Source organism: Lepisosteus oculatus, chromosome 15 (assembly GCF_040954835.1).
Source record: "Lepisosteus oculatus isolate fLepOcu1 chromosome 15, fLepOcu1.hap2, whole genome shotgun sequence".
In the NCBI taxonomy this organism is placed as follows: domain Eukaryota; kingdom Metazoa; phylum Chordata; class Actinopteri; order Semionotiformes; family Lepisosteidae; genus Lepisosteus; species Lepisosteus oculatus.
Genome location: NC_090710.1, coordinates 28406176 through 28426449, shown reverse-complemented (window position 1 = coordinate 28426449; position 20274 = coordinate 28406176). Strand labels below are relative to the sequence as shown.

At 42.0% G+C, this 20274-nt stretch overlaps 1 protein-coding gene across 8 annotated transcripts in view; it reads left to right on the top strand.

Annotated features, from left to right (window-relative positions):
• Positions 1 to 335: 335 nt before the first annotated feature.
• Positions 336 to 20274, top strand: part of LOC102689080 (immunoglobulin-like domain-containing receptor 2) — a 45403-nt gene continuing 25464 nt past the window's right edge. For 3 of the 8 annotated variants that reach the window (XM_015364368.2, XM_015364364.2, XM_015364363.2), the window contains exons 1-3: positions 336 to 536; positions 4860 to 5183; positions 10581 to 10700. In XM_015364368.2, the coding sequence (XP_015219854.2) occupies positions 491 to 536; positions 4860 to 5183; positions 10581 to 10700 (490 nt within the window). In that variant the 5' untranslated portion in view covers positions 336 to 490. The remainder of the gene's footprint in view (positions 537 to 4859; positions 5184 to 10580; positions 10701 to 20274) is intronic. The other 5 variants (XM_015364367.2, XM_015364365.2, XM_015364361.2 and 2 more) reach the window with 2 other exon arrangements.

Sequence of the window (20274 nt, the reverse complement as noted above, 5' to 3'; positions counted from 1 at the left end):
GCCGAGCAAGTTAGTGGGAGATAGACTCGATTATGTTAACTGATATGAAACGACCGTCCGTCAGCTATAGTACGCGCAGGCGTGCGCATCAAATAGTTCACTTATCAGTTTAATTAGAAACTTTCCCCTCTCCTGCAGCACAGCCTCGCAGTTCAAACCATTGTGGGGAGGATAGGTAAAAAAAAAAACTAAAAGTATTATGATACTATTATCTACACCGATGCGTTTTCACAGATCAGTGTTATAATTGGAAAAAAATCCAACCGTGCAATATATTAACAACCAACGTTGTGAATTTCATCTTTTCAGTTTTGGCCGTGACTCTGCGGATTGCGAGCACACCCGTTGCTGGAGTAGTACATTCCCGGGAGGTGATTGACGGGGCTCGTTTTTATCCTCCTGAAAAGCGGTTTTGGGGAATGAGGCGAGCGCCTTCTGCGAGCGACGCGCACCGAATTCCCTTTTAAATGAAAGCGTTAAAAGTTGGGAGATGATTTCGCTGCTGGGTTGCTGGATCCCCTTTCTGTGGCTAACAGGTACGGCTTAAGATCGTGTATCGGTTGTTCGTTAGAAATGAGCAGATAATGGGCTGAGCTTGTCAGTGTGTTCAATTCCGTTCACATCTGGCTGGTTTCGGGATGTATATGTTTCTGCCTCTTGCGAGAATTTGAGTTTCATTACCCGGCTCCTTTTTCCCCCCCACTACTTGTTATTCTCACCTGGAGCTTTTACGATCATGAATTCTTCGGGTATTTGTTTTTTCCTGTGTGTGGAAGAAGTAAGAAGCGAGGAAGACCTGCTCCAGGGTTACACAAAGTCCAACCGTACATACAGTACTGCTCGGCTTCTATGGCTTTGGGGTTCTGATGAATAGGGCGTACTTTGTTTTTTATTCTATATTTATTTTATAGAATTTGTGTACCCCTTGTGCGGTGATGTGCATCCTTCATTCTAATTATTATTATAACCGAACCCCAAAAGACTGCATCGTTAGCAGTAAAAAAATTCGGAACCTTTGAGTACCATTGCCAACGACTTCTAGCGACTGGGGTTTGTGGCGTGTTTGTTTCACACCACAGGTATTTTACATTAGTTTCCATAGGTACCTGTTCATTCAGCGCCTTTTAACTTGTACGGCGTATACCTAAAGTAACACGGTTGAGTACATTGAAGAATACCGGATTATTTTGCGTTCAGACTTTCTCTTTTTGAGCAGACAGTAATTACGAAAAAGACGCGTGGCTGTTGTTCAGATTCCAGCAGGCTTAGCATTAACATCGGAACGAACTCATTTATATATATAGACAGTATATTTATGGTAGCATTTCTACAGCTTCTGCCATCACTATTAGTTTGATTTTTAAAGTAGTAGGGATTTATAAAGCAGTAATAGCACTTAACTGTTTCAAGACGGGTGTTATACCTTGCAATATACTGTAGCTTTTGCTGGAGCTGTCTAATCTGTATAGTTAAGGAGTATCCAGCCACACAAACTTTAACCAGGCATATTGGATTTTATATAACTTTGGAATATAACTTGAGGACCACCTGCTGCTGGTTGAAAGATATTAAACGTTATTGTAACACCACAGACTTAAAATATCCACCAAATCGGTCAGAAATAAAATGAGTTACATTTATGTTTTGTTGGCCGCCTTCTATGAAATAGATATTCTTAAAATTTCTTATGATGACGTTTTGTAAATACCATTGCTGAAATCGTGAGGAAATACTCCGACTCTGCATGTCCAGAACTCCAGTACACCTGTGACATGACTCTTTGTGTGATCTTGCATTCAGTTTGTCTTGTTTTCTTGCATACTCATTGTAGTATATTACATTTTCTCTTTAAGGTGAGTACGGTGTTGAAAGAGGAGCAAAGACTTGAAACTTAACTGTCTTTGTAGGGTTTTGACTACATAATAAAGAATGGATTATTTGAAGCAAGAGTTCTGAAGCTAACTCTTGCTGTGAGCTACCCTGACTGCCAGATGCGTTTAAGTGTAGTTTGTTAGAAGACCTTGTGTGAAATGGAAAGGACACATTAGCCTTGGATTTTGGTTTGTAAAACCACAGCAAAACAATCGTTTGCACAATAAAATTAGAAATAAAAAAACAAAAACAAAATCAGTTTAAGGAGTCAGTTTGTGCTGACAGGTTTGGGGTAATAACCCTTGTGTAAATCCTGAGCTTCTGTCATCCTTAAAACAATTCGTCTGAAAATAATGATGAAGGTCAGAGGGTAAAAAAACAAAACAGACGTATTTAAAAACAAAATAAGGAGCTACTGGATCCATTGTAGGTGTACAGTGGGAATTTTCCTCTTGAAGGAAACCTTTGTTTGATAATATCTGAGACTGGTTTAGAAAGAATGGAGAAAGTAGCCCAGAAAACTATTTCTATATTTTAAAACAGCTTGTGACGATAACTCTTGTCCTGTGGCACTGGGATTGTCAACAGGGTCTTGTCCCTCTCTAACGGCTCTAATTTTGATTGCAAATCGCCGCCCCCACATGCGTGAGCAGACCGGAGCGCCGTGGGTTTAAAACCGCTGTGGCAGGGTGTCTCTGCCCCCTTCGTCCCCCCTCAATGAGCCCCTTGAGACGCGGGGCCCAGCAGCGGGGGTGAACGAAGGCCAAGCAGGGCAGATGACACTGAGGAGCGACGCTCACGACGTGACCTGGCCAAATCTGATCGCGGGCAAAAGTTGTGTGATCTCCCGCCTTCGGCTGCCCCAAAGGCAAAGGACTCTTGCTGAGTGCCTGTCAGGGTTTCTCAGGGCCACGATTAATAGTAACGGCGAGAGATGAATCATCGGGAATTGGCACTTTAAATGGCTATAAATAGCTCCTTCTTTGTATTTCAATATCCAACAAAATGCGTGTAAATCAGGTGGAAATTATTTTCCATGCTTGCCATAGGCTCTAGTCTCTGCAATTTAATGCTACAAATAAGCAGAACAGCCTTTTATTCTAATTCATTCCTTGCACTTACAGTATATATCGTCCCTTATATTCTTCATCCCAGAGGATCTCAAACGCTTCATGGTTGTAGGGGATACTGTATACCTTTGCAGTCCTATGGGCAATGGTCTCAACACAAGGGGTTAATAGCAGTATAGCAGGGTGGAGTGGTAGCTCTGTGGCTCAGGATCTGTGTCTGTGGCTGGAAGGTTGCCGGTTCATATCTCGTGGCCGGCAGAGGAATCCTACTCTGTTGGGCCCCTGAGCAAGGCCCTTCACCCCAACTGCTCCAGGGGCGCCGTATAAATGGCTGACCCTGCGCTCTGACCCCCAGCTTCTCTCCCTGTCTGTGTGTCTCATGGAGAGCAAGCTGGGGTATGCGAAAAGTCAAATTCCTACTGCAAGAAATTGTATATGGCCAATAAAGTGATCTTCTCTTATCTTTAGAGCCTGTCAGGGGAGTATTGGGAATCTCATGATGAAGTACTCTTACCATGGCCTGCTCCAGTGCTTTGTCTGAGGTGGGGCCTCGGACTGGTCTGTGTTGTCTAGGGAGTTTAGATTTTGAGGTCTACATGGAACCTTAAAAATGCCAGTGCATTTTGTTTTCATCTTTGAATGTTTTTTTTTTGTTGCAGATAGATCAAATGGATCAGGCGTTAAGTGATTATGTAGGCTATATTGTTCTAAATACCGAAGAGCTGAGGTCTGGAACCTGCGCAGGTTTCAAATACAGTTATGTTGGTGAACAGTGGAGAAGTGGTGGCATCCTGGGTGATGGCTGCCCTCTCCAGCTTCACCTGGTTCAAGTCCTGGATCTGTGTGCAAAGGACATCTTTCTTCAGCTCCTGTGTGACTGCTTCAAGGCTGGAGGCAGCAGACTGCATATTGAGGCTCTGTGAAAATATGCACGGAATGCAAGTTCCCATTTGATTCGCGGCTCTGGATCCTGCGCCAAGGAGTATATCAATGCTGGGCTATTGCGTCAGGAAACCGTGTACGACTACAATACAGGAATTATTCAGAAAGTGTGAATACTGACCCTGTTGCAACAGTTTGATAAACAGTGGAGGAGTTTGTGAATGACCGAGTATCTTTTGTAACTTTGCGTCTGTTGTGCACGTTATCCTTCGCCTCCATTGTCAGCAGCCCGTATCTCAGAAAGGAGTGGTTCACTATCGCTTTTAAATTGTACGGTAAAATGAACCAGTCTTCCTTTATCGGACTTTTTTGAAGGGGGGAAAAATAGAAAAGTGCTTTTTTGAACCAAACCTGAAAAATATCACAACTGATATTCATGTTGTTATTTTTTATAACATCCAAATGACAGTTACAAATCTTGACAGAAGCCTTAATGTACGTTTAGGATTCACAACTTTATTTCATACTCCCAGCTGTCTATGAGAGAGCTGGGAATGTGCCGTCTGGACTGAAGGAAAAGAAAAGACGTACTTCTTTATGGTCCTGGAGAAATGTGGCGTTTAAGAAAGAAAAGCTCGCTAATAAGCGTGAGCCCTGAACAGTTCGGATTTTCAAACCGGCAGCTCGCCTGCCTTGTTTTCATGTCTCAGTAAAGCTGCAAGGTCAGCCTGGCAGAACTGACAGCGTGTCTTGAAGCGTGCCGGAGTTGTGCGCGTTTTGAACTGTTACATTGCCGAATCTGTCACAAGAAAGCTGTAAGTTAGTGATAATTAATGCAGCTTGAGCACCCTTGGGGGTAAGAAACAATCCATTTCAGACAAAGTTACGTGTTGACAACTCTGCCTTAAACTGATCTGCTTTGTCAGTGAGAAAGCAAAGCACCGAGCTCCCGCGGTCTCCGCCTGGCGGGCTGTGCGGCCCGCCGGTGCTCGGCTCTGCGGTCCCGCCCGTAACCGGCTCCCGGTCTTCTTGCAGCCTGGAGGTGCGAGGGCCTGCACGTCACCGTGCCGGGGGGGAAGAAGCTGGGCATGCTCTTCCAGACGGTTGTCCTGGAGTGCCGCTACACCACGCCCTCCAGCCAGCCGCCCGTGGTCCAGTGGTGGTACAAGTCCTACTGCCACGACCGCACCAGGGACGCCTTCAGCGGCGCCGAGAGCCTGGGCGTCTCCGAGCAGGACTCCGGCGCGCACCTGGACTGCGCCGACGCCGGGCGCACGGTGCGTGTGGTGGCCTCCCGGCAGGGCGAGGTGTTCCGGCTGGCCGAGCACTACAAGGGGCGGGACATCACCATCGTCAACAGTAAGTGAGGCGTTCCCTGCACTGCCAGGGCTCGGATACACAGCGCTCCTGATCTCTGCTCTCTTCCAGAAGGTGTGCAGAGCGACCTGTGGTGCGGTTGGTTTGCTTTCACGATGATGCTTTGCCAGCTGTAGATAAGAAACAAGCCAATTTCAGCCAAAGACTTGCGTGCTAGATGTCGGGCGTATGTTTATGTGGTGTGGTTTATTTTTTTTTGCTTAGAATAAAATGCTAAGAATTTTACACAGGTGGGTCAAGCTCAAAGTGGTCTGTAGGCCACCATCCAGGTCCTAAAGCGCCTGCATAGGCAGCTAACTGTAGTGGCTCTATATAGGCGGTACTTTAATTTTCTTCTTCTTCTTAGAAAATATTGGCACATGAAGTTCAAACCTGTGGATGCACAAACACAGCCTTCCAAAGGTGCGACACAACAATTTCCAAAAATGACAAGAGCTGAGCTCTTGAAACGAGAAGCATGTCTATCGAAACAGTTTGGGCCCAATGTTTTGAAGACCTTCCCACTACAGATAAGGGGTTTGTCCCCCATCTTTCAGCAGAAATTAACTTCAACACATCACATCACTTCCGGTAGCCGCTCATCCGATTGCAGCTCCCGGTGGCCTGGAGCCTGTCCCAGGATGCACTGGGTGAAAGGCAGGATGGGCCGTGCACAAGTCGCCGGTCCATCGCAGAGCACACACAGGAACGGAACCAGACATGCGCACACACACACACGCCAGGGACAGTTTTCCCTGGAGACGGCTACCTACCTGTGTGTCTTCGGACTGTGAGAGGAAACGAGTACACAGAAGAGACACACACAGACACAGGGAGAGCACACAGATGGCAACCTAGGAATTGGACCCAGTGCTCCAGGGCTGTGAGGCCGTAATCCTGACCACTATGCCACAGTGATCCTGTACTGGATAAAGTGGTTAGAAAATGGATGAATTGATGGATACTAATTAAAAGTTTCTATTGTATTTCACGCAGTTTTATTTATTATGTTCTTAGTAGATGAACATTGAGTGGAATGCTAAAATATGCTAAGATGCATTATAGTTCACATCTGATCATCGCTGTCTTTTAGAAGGTACTCAGAGTGACCTGTGGTGCCAGTGTTTGCTTTCACAATACTGCATTGACAGCTGTAGATAAGAAACAACCGATTTCAGACAGTTACGTGTTGACAACTCTAAATTAAAATAATCTTCTTTGCTTCCTTAGCAAAAAAAAAACACAGAGGAAACCCCTCAGAACTGTATAGAAGTCCAATGTGTTTGTGGATGTGTGTAACCCGAAAGGCTGAGATCTGTAATCTAGCATGTGCAGTGTTACAAAACAATTGAAACAATCTGGATCACTGTAAAAATGAATACACGCTAGAACGAATAAAATACCAGGAAAATGCAGGTGACGTGAGCTGCTGCTTTTAGAGATGTTGACAATAAGAGGAAGCTGTTTGGTCAGTCCTCTTGTATCCTCTTCTGATCTAATGTTTGAGGACACATTCACATGTAGTTCACTTTTCATTACGATTCTAGGTTTGGAAACAAACCTTTTTTTATTAATCAGATTCTTACTAGACCATTAAATACTAAATGTGGCTGTGGAAGAAGTCAATGGTAGAAAGAAGGTAAAATGAATATCACTATATGCTGCTCACCGATTTCCAGCAAGAGGAGCTTGGTTTCTAGAGACGCAGCCTGAGAACTTTAATACCAGCCTTGATCAAACCAAAAGTAAACAAGACCATGTTTGAAAGTCTTCTAAATGAAAATGTGTTTCTGAGATATAGCTTGCACTCTGAGAAACGTCAAGAGAGCTGAGTGCATTTTGAAAAGCGCCAACAAGTCACCAGCACACTGCAGGCTGCAGAAAGCTGAAAGTGACTTAAACACAGACTTGAGTTCAGTTCAAATTAAACTCAAGTATGACGAAACATTCCTGGTGTCAAAGGAGCCAAACAAAGTTTTTATTTTTTTCTAGTTATAATTGTGCTGTGGTCTGTGATGCATGTAAAGGGCAATGGTAAGATGCTGATTTGGTGCTTTCTCAACTGCATACAGTATAGTAACATTTTTTAAGTAAAGCAAAGTTAGTAAAAGTAAAAGTAAAGTTACGTTCTGGTTTATAATAGTTCCTTCCACACTTTAACCCTCTTGAAAAGAACTAGCTAGCCCTGAGTGATCCCAAAGCCTTCATAGCGATCTGGAGAAACCCTCTGGAGAGCAGGCTTTGAAGGTTATGAGGACCATCTTAATCACCAGATTCGTGTTTTAATTGTTTCAATCTGTTAGTTTATCAGTTGACTGCAGCAGTAAACTCTCTGGAACCCCAAAAAACCCTTCTTGGTTTAAAAAGTTTAGGAGCAAAAGACGCACACCCAGAAGAATCGCTCTAAAATGAATAGGAGGGGAAAACACAAATGTGACAGGTCACCAAACTGCACAGTGCTGAAGTTTTTAATTGAAACTGGTTGCTTAAGTAAACTGTAGTTACTCTTCCACCAAGGGGCGTGGGGGAAGGGTTGGTAGACCATGGTGGAGATGATTACCAATGGCTTTCATCTGAAGACAAACACAGTGAGGCCTCAGCCTTTTAGGACTTCGTGCACACAGCGAGAGGTCACTGCTCATTGTGATGGAACGGCTAGCTGTGTGCTGGGGGAGGGGCAGCAGACTGGGAAGATTCTTCACTGGTGTAGCTGGGAAATAGAAGGACAATACCTTAGCCCTATAAACAGGGCTTGAGCTATTCTGTCTAAAATAGGTGACTTTTTTTCAGTGTTTGTGTAGACACTTTAGAAGTTGTGTTTTTCAATACTTGTAGAAGTACTTGTAAAAGTACTTTTCAATACTGCAATGCTCATAATCTGCTTTAACACTGTGTTTTATTCACTTAATATTGATCTGTTAGACTAGAGCATGTTTATTTTTTTAGGAGTGATAATATATTTTAAAATATTTACATTTTATTTAAGTTCTGTTTTCTAGTGTAGTAATATAGAAATAGGTTGATTATTTTCTAATGTAAAATATTTTTTAGTTTTTACTTTACCTTTATATGTTTACTCAATATTGTGAATTAATATACAATGTATATGAAGTAAATGGCTGTTCAGATTCAAGATTTTTAAGGTTTCTGTGCATTGTCAGAGGGCACTGTTTCTTTGAAGTATAAAGATACCATTGTGGAAGAGAATGTTCCTGGATCATAGTAGCAGCATTCTGGAATTTAAGTATGAAATTAAAATAGTTTTTGGATTCAGAACTTACTATTGGTTGGTTGGTTTAAGATTTGGTTTTATCTGAGGCAGAAGGCACATGAGGTAATAAAAACTGTTGGTGGTCTTTCTTCTGTAAAGACAATTCTGGGAAAATGTTTGACAATAGTGGCACTTTTAAAGATTGGATGCTGCGATTGCCTTCAGACAAACCTGTTCTCCGGACTTGCCTGTTAATGTCGTTTACCATGTGTAACACACACATTTCAAATCAAATTGTGTGAAAAAGCACATGACATCTTTCTTTAGCACATACAGGATCACCTAGATAAACCATAGAAACATATAAAACAAATAAAGGTTGTCTGTAATATTCTGATGAGCCAGTATAACCTGATGATAATGTTGTAACTGAAACAGTCAGTATAGTGATACGAACCTCTGTTGTCTATTCATTTAAATCTTCAGTATTAGCTTGGTCCAAAAAGATGGATGTTGAGCTCGATCAGTTCCTTTCTTGAGAGAGAATTTATCTGCCATATGCACATGTATATTGGGATTCTTAAGATAAGATGGCCTTTTGGTTGAGAAGCTCTTATTGTCTTGTGTGGGGGTAAGTATAGTACATTTTTAAAGGCGATGGAAGACCTGTTTTTTTTCCCTTATAGCAGTGTCCAGTAAATTGTTCTTTACAATACTCCTCCCAGCTGGAAATGTTTCCCATTGTGCAGCTCTTTTCCTGTTCCCTAAATAGTTTTGTTTGCACTCGCATAACAATAGCCTAGAATCTTAAACCAAACAATTCCTTCCTTGCCCTTCAGTAGAAATGCCTCGGACTCTGAAAGTACGTTTATGCGTCTGCTCATCACGAGTCAAAGTATCCGGAGCTCAAATCTGGATTTAGTGACGCGCAAAAATAAAAAAAGAAAACAAAATCTATATAATAAAAGCCATTCCAGCTTGATTTTAGGTTGTGTTAAAGTCCAACAGGAATATAAAAGAAGTGCTTCCAATTTTTCAACCTGATATTTAATTTAATTGATGTTGGTTTACATGTGTAATAAAAGACGTCTGTATAGGTTGCAGATTAGTGTGGGGGTTGGCACTTCAAACCCAAGGCTCCAGGGATCGGGTCCGAGTCTGGCTTTTGCTGCCTGCCTGTGTGTTCCTGTGGTTTTCTTCTTCAGTTGTTAGACAGTTTTTTCTGTAGTTCTTTAGTTTCCTCATATCAAAAGGGCGAGAGGGGGCAAATGGCTTCTTATTGTTTGCAAATATTTGAATGCTCCACCTTTCTCAAAGGTGGTGATAAGTACGTTATCCAAATCAAATCTTCCATTGTGCTCTCCTCATGTGCAGCGCTGTCCTCGTGCCCAGCGCCAGCTATGGGTTCAGAGATATGGCACAGAGCCGTCTTTCGTGTGTGGAATAGATAGATTGCCCGTGTTTTTAATTCTCAAAAGGTAGCGTGGACCTATTCAGAACTGTTGCTTTGACATTTTTAGTCAATAAAAGTAGCTCTGAAGAAATGAGACAGTCTTGCTTTGAATGGTGAAAATCAGGTCAAACGGGAAATAAGGGGCAAACATTTAGTTTCATCTACTCACCGTTTTAATTTGATATGTCTTTGCCACGTGTACATCATAGATGTGAAAGTTCCTTAGTTTAAATTGTTCAGGATTTTCCTGGGAGCTTCATTGGTGAAAACAGAATACTTTTCAGCAACCATCATTTTTCAAATTCTGTATTAATCGGTCAAGCCTTTTGTATTACACATGACATTACAAAATAACATATTATCATCACTAAAATGGCCCAATTCGGGCTTGGGAAATGCAAACCAGGGCCACAAGTGGAAACTATGTGCAAGTGCATTTAAAACGGAGAGGGGGGGGAGGCTCTCCTTTACACAAAGGGTGGTGGGAGTGTGGAACAAGCCACCCAACTGATAGCACAAACTGATACCCTGGCTTCCTTCAAGAAACCGATCGAAGAGATTCTTAGATCAGCTAACTGCTAAGGACCAAGTGGGCAAGCCGGGCCGAGTGGCCTCCTGTCTTTGATCATCTTCATGCGCTCGCCCTGTGTCCCCGAGTTTGAGGGAGTGGCACAGGGCTCTGTGTGCAGCCGTCAGCTGCTCGTGGCCGTGGCTGATGTCTTTCTCCTCTGTCCAGAGGCCGACCTGCGCATCGGAGAGCTGCGGTGGGGCGACAGCGGGGTCTATTACTGCAAGGTGGCAGTCGGAGACGACCTGGAGGGCATAAATGAAGACAAGGTAGAGCTGCTGGTGCTGGGTGAGTGACGGAGTGGGGGGAGCTCTGGCTGCGGCCGGGGGGGCTCCGGCCCTCCCCCCGGAGGGCCCCGGGGACTCCTCGGGGTCACCCCAAATCTCCCGAGAGTCAAAGATCAGGAACGCTTGTTTACGCAAGTAACCAGTGAAGCAACTACTCTGGAGTACATTCTGATTCCTGTTCCAAATGATCCTCTTAATTAGTCTGAACGAGCCACCTGTCGAACTGGTCAAGGCCTTCAGAGACTGTGGATTTAAAAGCTGCTGGACTGGGGCTCTCCAGGACCGGGGTTCCTGACCGCCGGACTACAGACTGCTCTGCTCCTGTATTGACTGAAATTGCTGACATGCGTTCCTAAATGTCCAGCGTGAAAACTGTCGTCCATGCTGTCTTATAAGGGTTGAGCGAATTGAGTTTTTTGTAGCCGTGCCTGAAGTGCAAAATGCAACAGCGCCTTCAGTTTGAAGATCTTGTGAGGTCGTTTCGTGAAATAGTGCAGAATGTGGTTTTCCAGTTTAACCTGGCGGGGAAATCGGAGGATGTGAAAAGGAAGCATCTCTTGAGAATGCTTGCTGTTCTTAGTCGAATTGTTTTGAAATGCCTGTGATCAAGGGAACTGAGGTCTGTGGAAAGAAAAGCTGATGTTAAGCTTAAATTGATCACCTTTTCACAAGCAAAAACCAGGGGTGCATAGTTGTGTGTCCGTAAAAGCAACATTTATTACGAAAGTGTAAAAATGCAGGGCTTAAAAATATGAAGATATTCAAAAATGAGTAACAGGTAAGTGTAGAGGCAAGAACATCAACTGAGTGTGTGTTTTTTTTAAACTTTTTATTTAGTGATGAAAGGGTTTACAAACTACATAACCAAAACAGCAGAATAAGCATTTGCCTTCATCTTACATTTCTGCCGCATTGTATATACAAAATGAACTATTTACACTATGCCAGCAGGTATGGAGGGCCATACAAAAAATATAATTGTCTGATGAGAAACACAACAAACAACAAAAAAAGTCTACACATAGATAATGGAGTGTGTGTTTTACTACCATAACTCATGGAAGAGTGTTTGTTTTCTACTGTATTTGTAAGACGCTGCTTAACTATGACAAATTTCCACATCCCAATATGCAGCTACGATTGTTGTCATAGCAACAGCCTAGTGCGGGCCTATGTTGCCAGCTAGGCCTTTGATCCCTTCTAAGTAGTTCCTTTGTTTGGCTTGCTGCTCTTCGGAAAGCCCGGAGCCAATAAAAAAGCCAAATTGAACGAATTAATTGGGTCTGCATTCTGTGTGAATGAAGTGTAGCCTGTCTTGTGTACTTTTGGTTTCTTTCTTTATTTTTGAAGCAAATTTTTCGGTGCATGTTCTTTTTTTCCCCTGGAACGTGTTTTACAACACTGAAGGGAAAAAAAATACAGGTTACCAATTAGAAGTGCATGCTGTAGGTCGCGTCTTAAGCTGTTACCATGGAAACCTTCAAGAGTTTTTGAGGCCACTACAGGAGAGAGGCGTCTCTATTTTTAATTATGACCTGAAAGTACTGTACATGGATGGGTTCTAGAGTTACAAATGAATGTGTTTTGTGTAGGTGGATTGTGCCATTTGCAAAATCCAGCTAATGCATATGTAAATTGTACAGAATAATAGTTGTATTTAACAGTGATTATTCTGTTGAGCATAATTTATCTGGAGGTGCTATCGAATCAGAATAATAAGCAAAGTCTAAAGTCAAATGTTGTTTCTCGAGGGAGGGGATATTACTAATATTGTGTCACCTTGCCATCCTATTTAACTGAGGGGAGTCTGCTTTCCAAGGACATTCCCAGTCTGATGGGCTGATGGGCCTTATTCTGGAAGCAGCGTATTCTTGGCATGGTGCTTCAAAACAGAGGTTAGCTGTAATATAAATGGTAACTGGTGAGATTTTTTTTTAAGGACGGTATTAAAAAAAGTGTCTCATTCAAAGGGTTAGGTGGGAATGCTGTAGCCTCAGCTCCTTAATATGTATGTGGACTCAGATAAGTCAAAAGTGAGATTATGGGACTCTTCAGACATTGGCGTTTGTTGGCTTGTGAATGATATCCCATATTGCAAAGCACCTTCTGCTGAAGCGACTTTGGGGGGAATAGTGGTGCTTATGAAACATGGTCTACTACAGTACCCCCTGTCACTAGCCCTTAACACGCCTGCTGATGGTCACAAGAGAAGACCTGGCTGAAGACAGCAGAATATCACCTTCCCCCTTTCCCTTCCTGTATAGCTGAGGTCCTGTATAATGGCCCGTCTAATGTGTCATCTTTTAAAGCTACAAATCTTCGCTAGTAATAAAATAGTTGTTTCGGTTCTGTCACTGTGGTCTCTAGATCAGGTTAGGTTTCCAACTCCAGACTTCGGATGACAGAATCCAGCGGGATTTCTTTTTCTCTGTAACTCGTCATCACCTAAGAGATGTGGAGAAGAGGATGTTTTGTCCACTAAAGCTTTAATTGGATCAATGTAGCTCTTTTCTTCTCCCAGGTAAAGAGCTGTTTATAACTTATGGGGACATGGAAAACCCATTGGATTCCAGACCCAGGGGCTGGAGAAGCCCTGCTCTAGATGCTGGTTTTGAACTTGTTCATCAGCAGCTCTGTGCTACAGTACATAACTTCTGAATGACCTGTTCAAGGAGTACCGTTTAATTTGAAACCCTACCGCTGGCAAGGCCTGCATTCCGCAGCATAGAAAACAACGCAAAAAAAGATCTGGCTCTTGTAATTTGTGTAACAAGCACATGGAGTGTTTCTCATAAAGATATGCGTGAATGTATGCCTTTTGAAATGTAAAGGTTTTTTTTATCCTTGTATGTTAATTGTTGCGAGTCCAAATCATAACAATGCTGTAATTGTATTCATTATCAGTGGCTTGAAGAATACAGAAATTACTGTACTTTCAGGACAAATCCAATTTATTTAGTGACCTCAGCCTTTTCTATTTTTAGCAGACAAGATAGAGCAATTCAAGCTCAGCCTTTTTAGTTTTTTTCACTAACATGGATACGTTATAATACATTTGAATTTTTTTTTGACTTATTGAATTATTGGAATTCTTCATACTATATGGACATGTAATCTTTCATTTTACAAAATACAGTGTAGCCCAGCTATTCTTTGAAGATCCTTGGACGTTTCCTTGTGCGATCTGTAGACAGTATGTATTAGTTAATGTACCGTGCCTTTCCTGTTCTGATGCCATTAAGATAAATGAAGACAAGGGATTGGCAAGCAGATTTTCAGTACTGGTTTATCAGTTGGAAGCTTTGGCATTTTACAAAGTGGGGTTTGAAACTATGATGTAAACTTTCTCAGTTGTATCATAAGTGTCACCATCATCAAAATATGCAGACAAACGCATAAAGGGCACTGGCTTTGAGACCAATTTACCAAGAATATAATATAGAACGTAACAGGAGGTATTTAAAGACAAGTTAATGTAAAATGTTACTAAACAGTATCTGAAATGTGAATTCTTGAATAAATCATGATTTGACATTGCGGTTTCTGACAATGGTGTGTAGCATGTGAGAGTAGCTCTTCTCGAGTGTTACTGAAACCTTAAGTTAATTAGTTTTTGATGGGGAAAAAAGTAGAAAAGAACAGTAAGTGAATGAAGGAGAGCTTTATATAACTTAAGGGATTGGAAAAGTGTTCTTTTTTTCCTTAGAGAACATACTAGCGCTTATTAAATTGCTAAAAAGGTAAATTAATAATGGCTTATAGAAGTATAAGACAAAAATGTATAAAATCTTTGACATTCATTCAACATGGTATGCAGTAGAATGTTTTATATGCCATAAAAGTTGTTAAAGTACCTCTGTTTTTCTTTACGGATACGAATTAGGAGAGATGCAGACGGTGTTTTACTCTGAAACTGCTTGTCCACAGTGTAGGGGCAGGAGTGGTGCACTGGGCTACAGGAGGTGCTAACTGAGGCATGACATCCAGCCCATAGTTAAGGTATTTGTCACGATCGCAAACCCTCCTCTTAGGAGCGCTCTGGCTCTTTCACGTTTTTGCTGATTCCGTGCACCTGCCCTCAGTCCTGCCCCTCCTTATTTAAGCCGGCCGCTCTTGCTACTGCGGGCTCTGCCCGGGGGCCCGCCTGCCACCAAGTCACCCTACGTCCGCGGCTTGAGGGCACAGACCTCCTATCGGCGTCCTGACCCTGCCGAGTCCGGGGCTCGGAGTGCCTGGCCTCGTCATCCCGTTTTTATTCCACGTCCCTGTACCTGTCTCGTTTGGATCACCCGGTTTTGGACTTTTGGACTTCTCCCCGGATTACCACCCTGGACTCCTTGGACTTGTTCGCCATGGCTACGCCCCCCGAGCGCCAGTTCACCATCATCACACCCTGTCTGTCAACCCCTCCTGATCCTCGGGTCTCCTCCCCATTGTCCTTCTCCACTTCCGGATTATTCCGTCTGCATAGGGTCCTGAACTATGCTTCACGGCCTGGACCAGCTCCCGTTCCAGTATGAGAGCAGGGTTATCAGATCTAGTCCTGTCATATCTTACCTGTATGAAGTACAGTATGATGTGAAATCAGGATCCCTCTGTCTAGCTGCTGCATTCACAGCTGACACGGGACCTGATCACGACTTGATTAGGCTGAACGATCTGTTTAAGATGCTTTCTTAAGAATAGTGCCGGATAATTAAAATCTACACTGTTGTCACATTTCAAGCAATGTGTGGTATTTTAAACATCAATAGCGTTTGATATTTAAAACTCTTTTTTTCCCCCAGTACCTCTGTGTAGATCATTTTTGATGAGCAAATCTGGCATAATGCAGAATGATTCTGCACTGTTACAACATACATATAAACTATGCATTTTTCTGGACGGCATGATAATTCAGTGGGTATTTAAATGTAACCACAAGAAGATGTTTTCAGTTCCTGAATTGCTGTGTGTCACTAATATCCGCACTGACTATCCCTGTTTTTTCCTCTAATTGCCTCTTGTGCAAGGGTTATCAAAATAAGCTTAGCAAGGGTGGATGAAGCCCATGTTCTTCTCCAGTCTGGAGTTATGTGTGAGTAAACAGGCGATTACCGGCGAAGGAGTCAGGTTGTGAGACCACATCAGTCAAGCAGAGCTCCTACACTGTCACATGAGCCGCGTTGAGACAGAAAAAAAACACTTATGCGTCGGAGAACTGGGAGTTGAATTCCAAGTTCAGAAAAAAAGTCTCCTCAGTGTAAACAGCAGAAACCTCAGTTGTTGAACAGGAACGAAGGAGATCTTTTATCAAGGAGGAGCTGGAACATTAAAACATTCCCCCTTGCTTTCCGCCCTTTGTTCATGTCTGAGTCAGTTCCAGCCCACAGCTGGGACATGGAAGATTGCCTTTCTTCATGTTACAATGGATTTGCAGAGAAAAGAAGGAAATTCTTTTTTTTTTTTTACGGCCCCTACAAAGCAACATCAGCTGGCAAAACAAAGACTTTGACTCTGTGTATTAATAAAATAGGTCTTCGTTTGTGCTCTAAAACTAAGACATTTTAGCGCTTTTACCCCAGACTTGCAATTAAGGAGCAGCTCGACTACAATCAGACAAGCAGCAATTTTCTGCAATTGTGGGATGATTTTTTTGTGCATGTAATTTATGTTTTGATGAAGCCTGAGAGGAACAGAAAATTATGTTGTGCTGTTGCATGACCACGGGCACACCTACTTCAGCAGTGACCTCTTAACACTGTTTAGTGCCATTAGTGTCTCAGCGTTGAAGTCCAGGACAGAACATCTTTGGGCATTTTTTTACTGGTTTGAGTTGTCCAGCTGAGATAAAACAAATCTTCTGATCAAGGCAGAGAATCGGAGGAGAAGAAAATATATGAGAGAATTTAGTTTTTATTGGTATTATTTAGTTTTTCTATGTCTTTTCATTTGGGTGAAATAGTTCAGATATTATTGTTCTGATCCATTAGAATATAGGCTTGTGAAACATACTGTTCCAGAATGGAGCGTTTACACAGCAGGGGTTATTTCTGCAGAAGTACAATGGGAACATGCACACAGAGACAACCAGAGGCCAACAGGCTCCCTGGTCTCCCATGACTCCCTTAACAAGGACAAAAAGGTTTTGAAATCTAAAATGCAATAGATGGATTGCAGTACTTAAATCATCAGTACATTATTTAGGTAATCTTGCATTGCCACCAATAAAGCAAAACAAAAATTAAAAAGCATGGGTTGCAATAGCTATAACAAGATGTAAGTATAAGCCTTACACTTATATAGAGCTTTTCTGGACACTCCACTCAAAGCGCTTTACAGGTAATGGGGATCCCCTCCACCACCACCAGTGTGCAGCCCCACCTGGATGATGCGACGGCAGCCATAGTGCGCCAGAACGCTCCCCACACACCAGCTATCAGTGTGGAGGAGAGCAGAGAGATGAAGCCAGTTCAGAGATGGGGATTATTAGGGGGCCATAATTGGTAAACGCCAGGGGGAAATTTGGCCAGGACACAGTAGGAGTAATAATCTGCCAAGGTTTAGTGTGAGATTGAAGTCTAGCTGTAGGGTTTTGGCCATATTGCAACTTAATGAGAAGAGTAGTAGAGAGTTGCAGAAATCAAACCTCAATTTCAAGTTATAAATGCACGAATCAAGCACTGCACATCAGGCATTGGTAGAAATTCCCTGGTGCGGGCAATATTGCTTAGATGAAAAAAATAATAAAATGTATTAAATAAAAGTCAAATTATTGTGAGACTTATTGTCGTACATTCCAAAGATTTGTGCTAGTGTAAATTAAATGTCTTAAATGTCATCCCTCTAAAACTATTTAATAAATATTCAAACCAAACACATGAAATGCAGGTTTACAGATGATCTAAGCGAGTTCAGACAATGTCAGACATTGGAATACAGTGATTTCAGGAAGGTTTGCTCTTATAAAAATAGTTATATTGAAACTTATGGGTGTTGATCTTTTATTTTGGCGAGGGACAGTGTGGGTGGGCTCAACTCGGCAGCCTCTAAGAAATGTTGCTCTTCAAAAGGTTCTTATCCTTAAAACACACCGTCACATTCAGCCCCCCAGCATTCTGAGGGAGGCTGAGTGGTAGATGTCTCATCAGGACTTCTTGTGGCTGGTGTGGCAGTCTGAAGATTAGTGACTTAGCACTGCCAATATCTCAGTCTCTGTGTCATGCATACCTTTGTGCTTCGACAGGCTATTTCCAGTCCACATGGGTAACCTGTGATAGCGTCAGTCTCTCCGTGAAGCTGTGATACTGTCCCGGACCTATGGGTTAAAGTTAAAAAAGGAAAGAAAAAATCCCAGCAGACTAAACGACACTTGTCTGAAAATAATCACAGTTGTGGGACAGAAGAGTCTGTTACAAGTGGCTGAAAAAGACAGAATAATCAACAGTTTTAGTGAAGAGGCAGTCTGCTTGAACAGTCGGTTCCTGAAATCTCTGCTTCTGTGTTATTTTATTTTTTTTCAGTTTTTTTCCTCTCCTCTTCCATGTCTCTGTGGTTTGGCGTCCTTGTTTTGCTGTGATTGTGACTCTCCAGGCTAATTTGATTAGTTTCCTTACATTTAAGCCCTGAGTTGTTGTTGTTGTTAGAACTGCAACATAACAAGTAATGGGAGACGAGAACAGATAATCCCTATGAACATTCAGGATAAAATATTTGAAAACATGACCTGACGACGTCAATAAAATGACAGGAAAAGCATGATGTGAACTACTCTTTTCAAGTGTTATTGAAAATAATTTAGTCATGCTTCATTGGAAATGGTTATTTTATTATATTCTTTTGCTGTCATTAAAGGCTCATATTTCAGCTACTGTAGCTGCAATGGGCTTTTGAAATACTAAGATCAGACGTATTTATTAACTCATTCCACTTGTTGCTTATTACAACACATTTAGCTAGGGAACAGGTCTATGGTAGATCTCAGAATGCATTTCACACGCCGTGTCACTGCTGTATTTTGAAGAGAATGGTCGTCCTTCTCATTGTCTCAATCTTCTATAGTTTTTCTGATTCTGATGATTGTAGGTGACTTCTTCTGTAACAGTGAAATACAACTTTATAGATGCAAAACATCACTACACAAAATGTAGAACTTACATGAGTACTTTCATACTCTATTAGTTTTTCTTTTACCCATAGTGTAGACATATATATATACACTGAAATGTACAATCTAGTCATTCATTCTGTAAAATACTATTGTAAGAGAATCAGAAAAAACAGAATTTTTTATTCTGTTTTATTCATAGAGAAGAATCATTACACTATAGGCATCTTTTCAAAATACTTCATATAATACAGAAAAACAGAGGCCGGCAGAGGAATCCTACTCCATTGGGCCCCTGAGCAAGGCAAGTTCTCCAGGGGTGCTGTATAAATGGCTGACCCTGTGCTCTGACCAGCTTCTCTCCCTGTCTATGTGTCTCATGGAGAGCAGGTTGGGGTATGCGGAAAGACAAATTCCTAATACAAGAAATTGTACAGTTGTGGCCTATAAAGTGATCTTCTTAAATACCTTTTATATTTATGTAAAATACTAAACTTGACCACAGCCTGCATACATGTTCTATTACTCAATGAGTTATTGTTTTTAGAAGCAGATATGCATCTTGAATTTGTTTATGCTTCCTGAAATGGTTTGGGACTTGTCTGTTATTTGTCAGTCCTCCTTATAGAAAGGTGACTCAGGCAATATGGTATTTTATAACCACTGGCCTCAATTGCAAACCAGTCCAAGCAGGTCTTTATCCTCCTTCCCAGAGAACTAGTCTGATGGGAGTACATCTGTCTTGTAGTGCAGTAGCCCAGTGGAAAGAATGGGTGTCGGGGTTTTAAACTGGTACTTGTGAGCACAGAGAGTGGTAAACCTTTAGACAGTTCCTCAGCTTGTTTGGCTGTATTTTGCCGGCTTAAAATTCTTTCACTGTTACGCATGACTTTGCCAAGTTCTGATGTAACTTCAGGAATTAGACATATATCTCATTAAGTTTTAATAAGCTGTTGAAGCACATTCTGTCACTCTGAATCAGTTTTATCCATTGAGAAAAATCATTACACCATCAGCATCTTTTCAAAATACTTCATATAATAATATAATTTCTTCTTCGATCTTGCTTTATATTAACATCATAAAGTCAGTTTGTCCTTAATTGTACTCACCGAAGATCTGAGAAGATTACCCCAGAGCAGAAGACAGTGCCTCTCCAGTGGGCTTCAGGGGATAGTGCAATACTCTTTTTTTGCCCTCAGTACACCTTCCCAAAATCAGCCGTGACACGCATGTTCGAATGCAGCCTTTTTCTTTTAAAGATGCTTGTATGGCAGATAACAGACTTTGGACAAAAAAACACTCCAAAGTATAATAGAGAATGCAGTTAACAAGGAATGTAAAGGATACAAAGACAATTCCAATGCATAATTACTACTATCATGACATACCTTCCAGTGGAAATGTATGCTGTGACATTATCCCATGACATTTGCCAATGAAAGATAACCACGTGTATCTGACATAAACGAAAACTGTTTTACCAGCA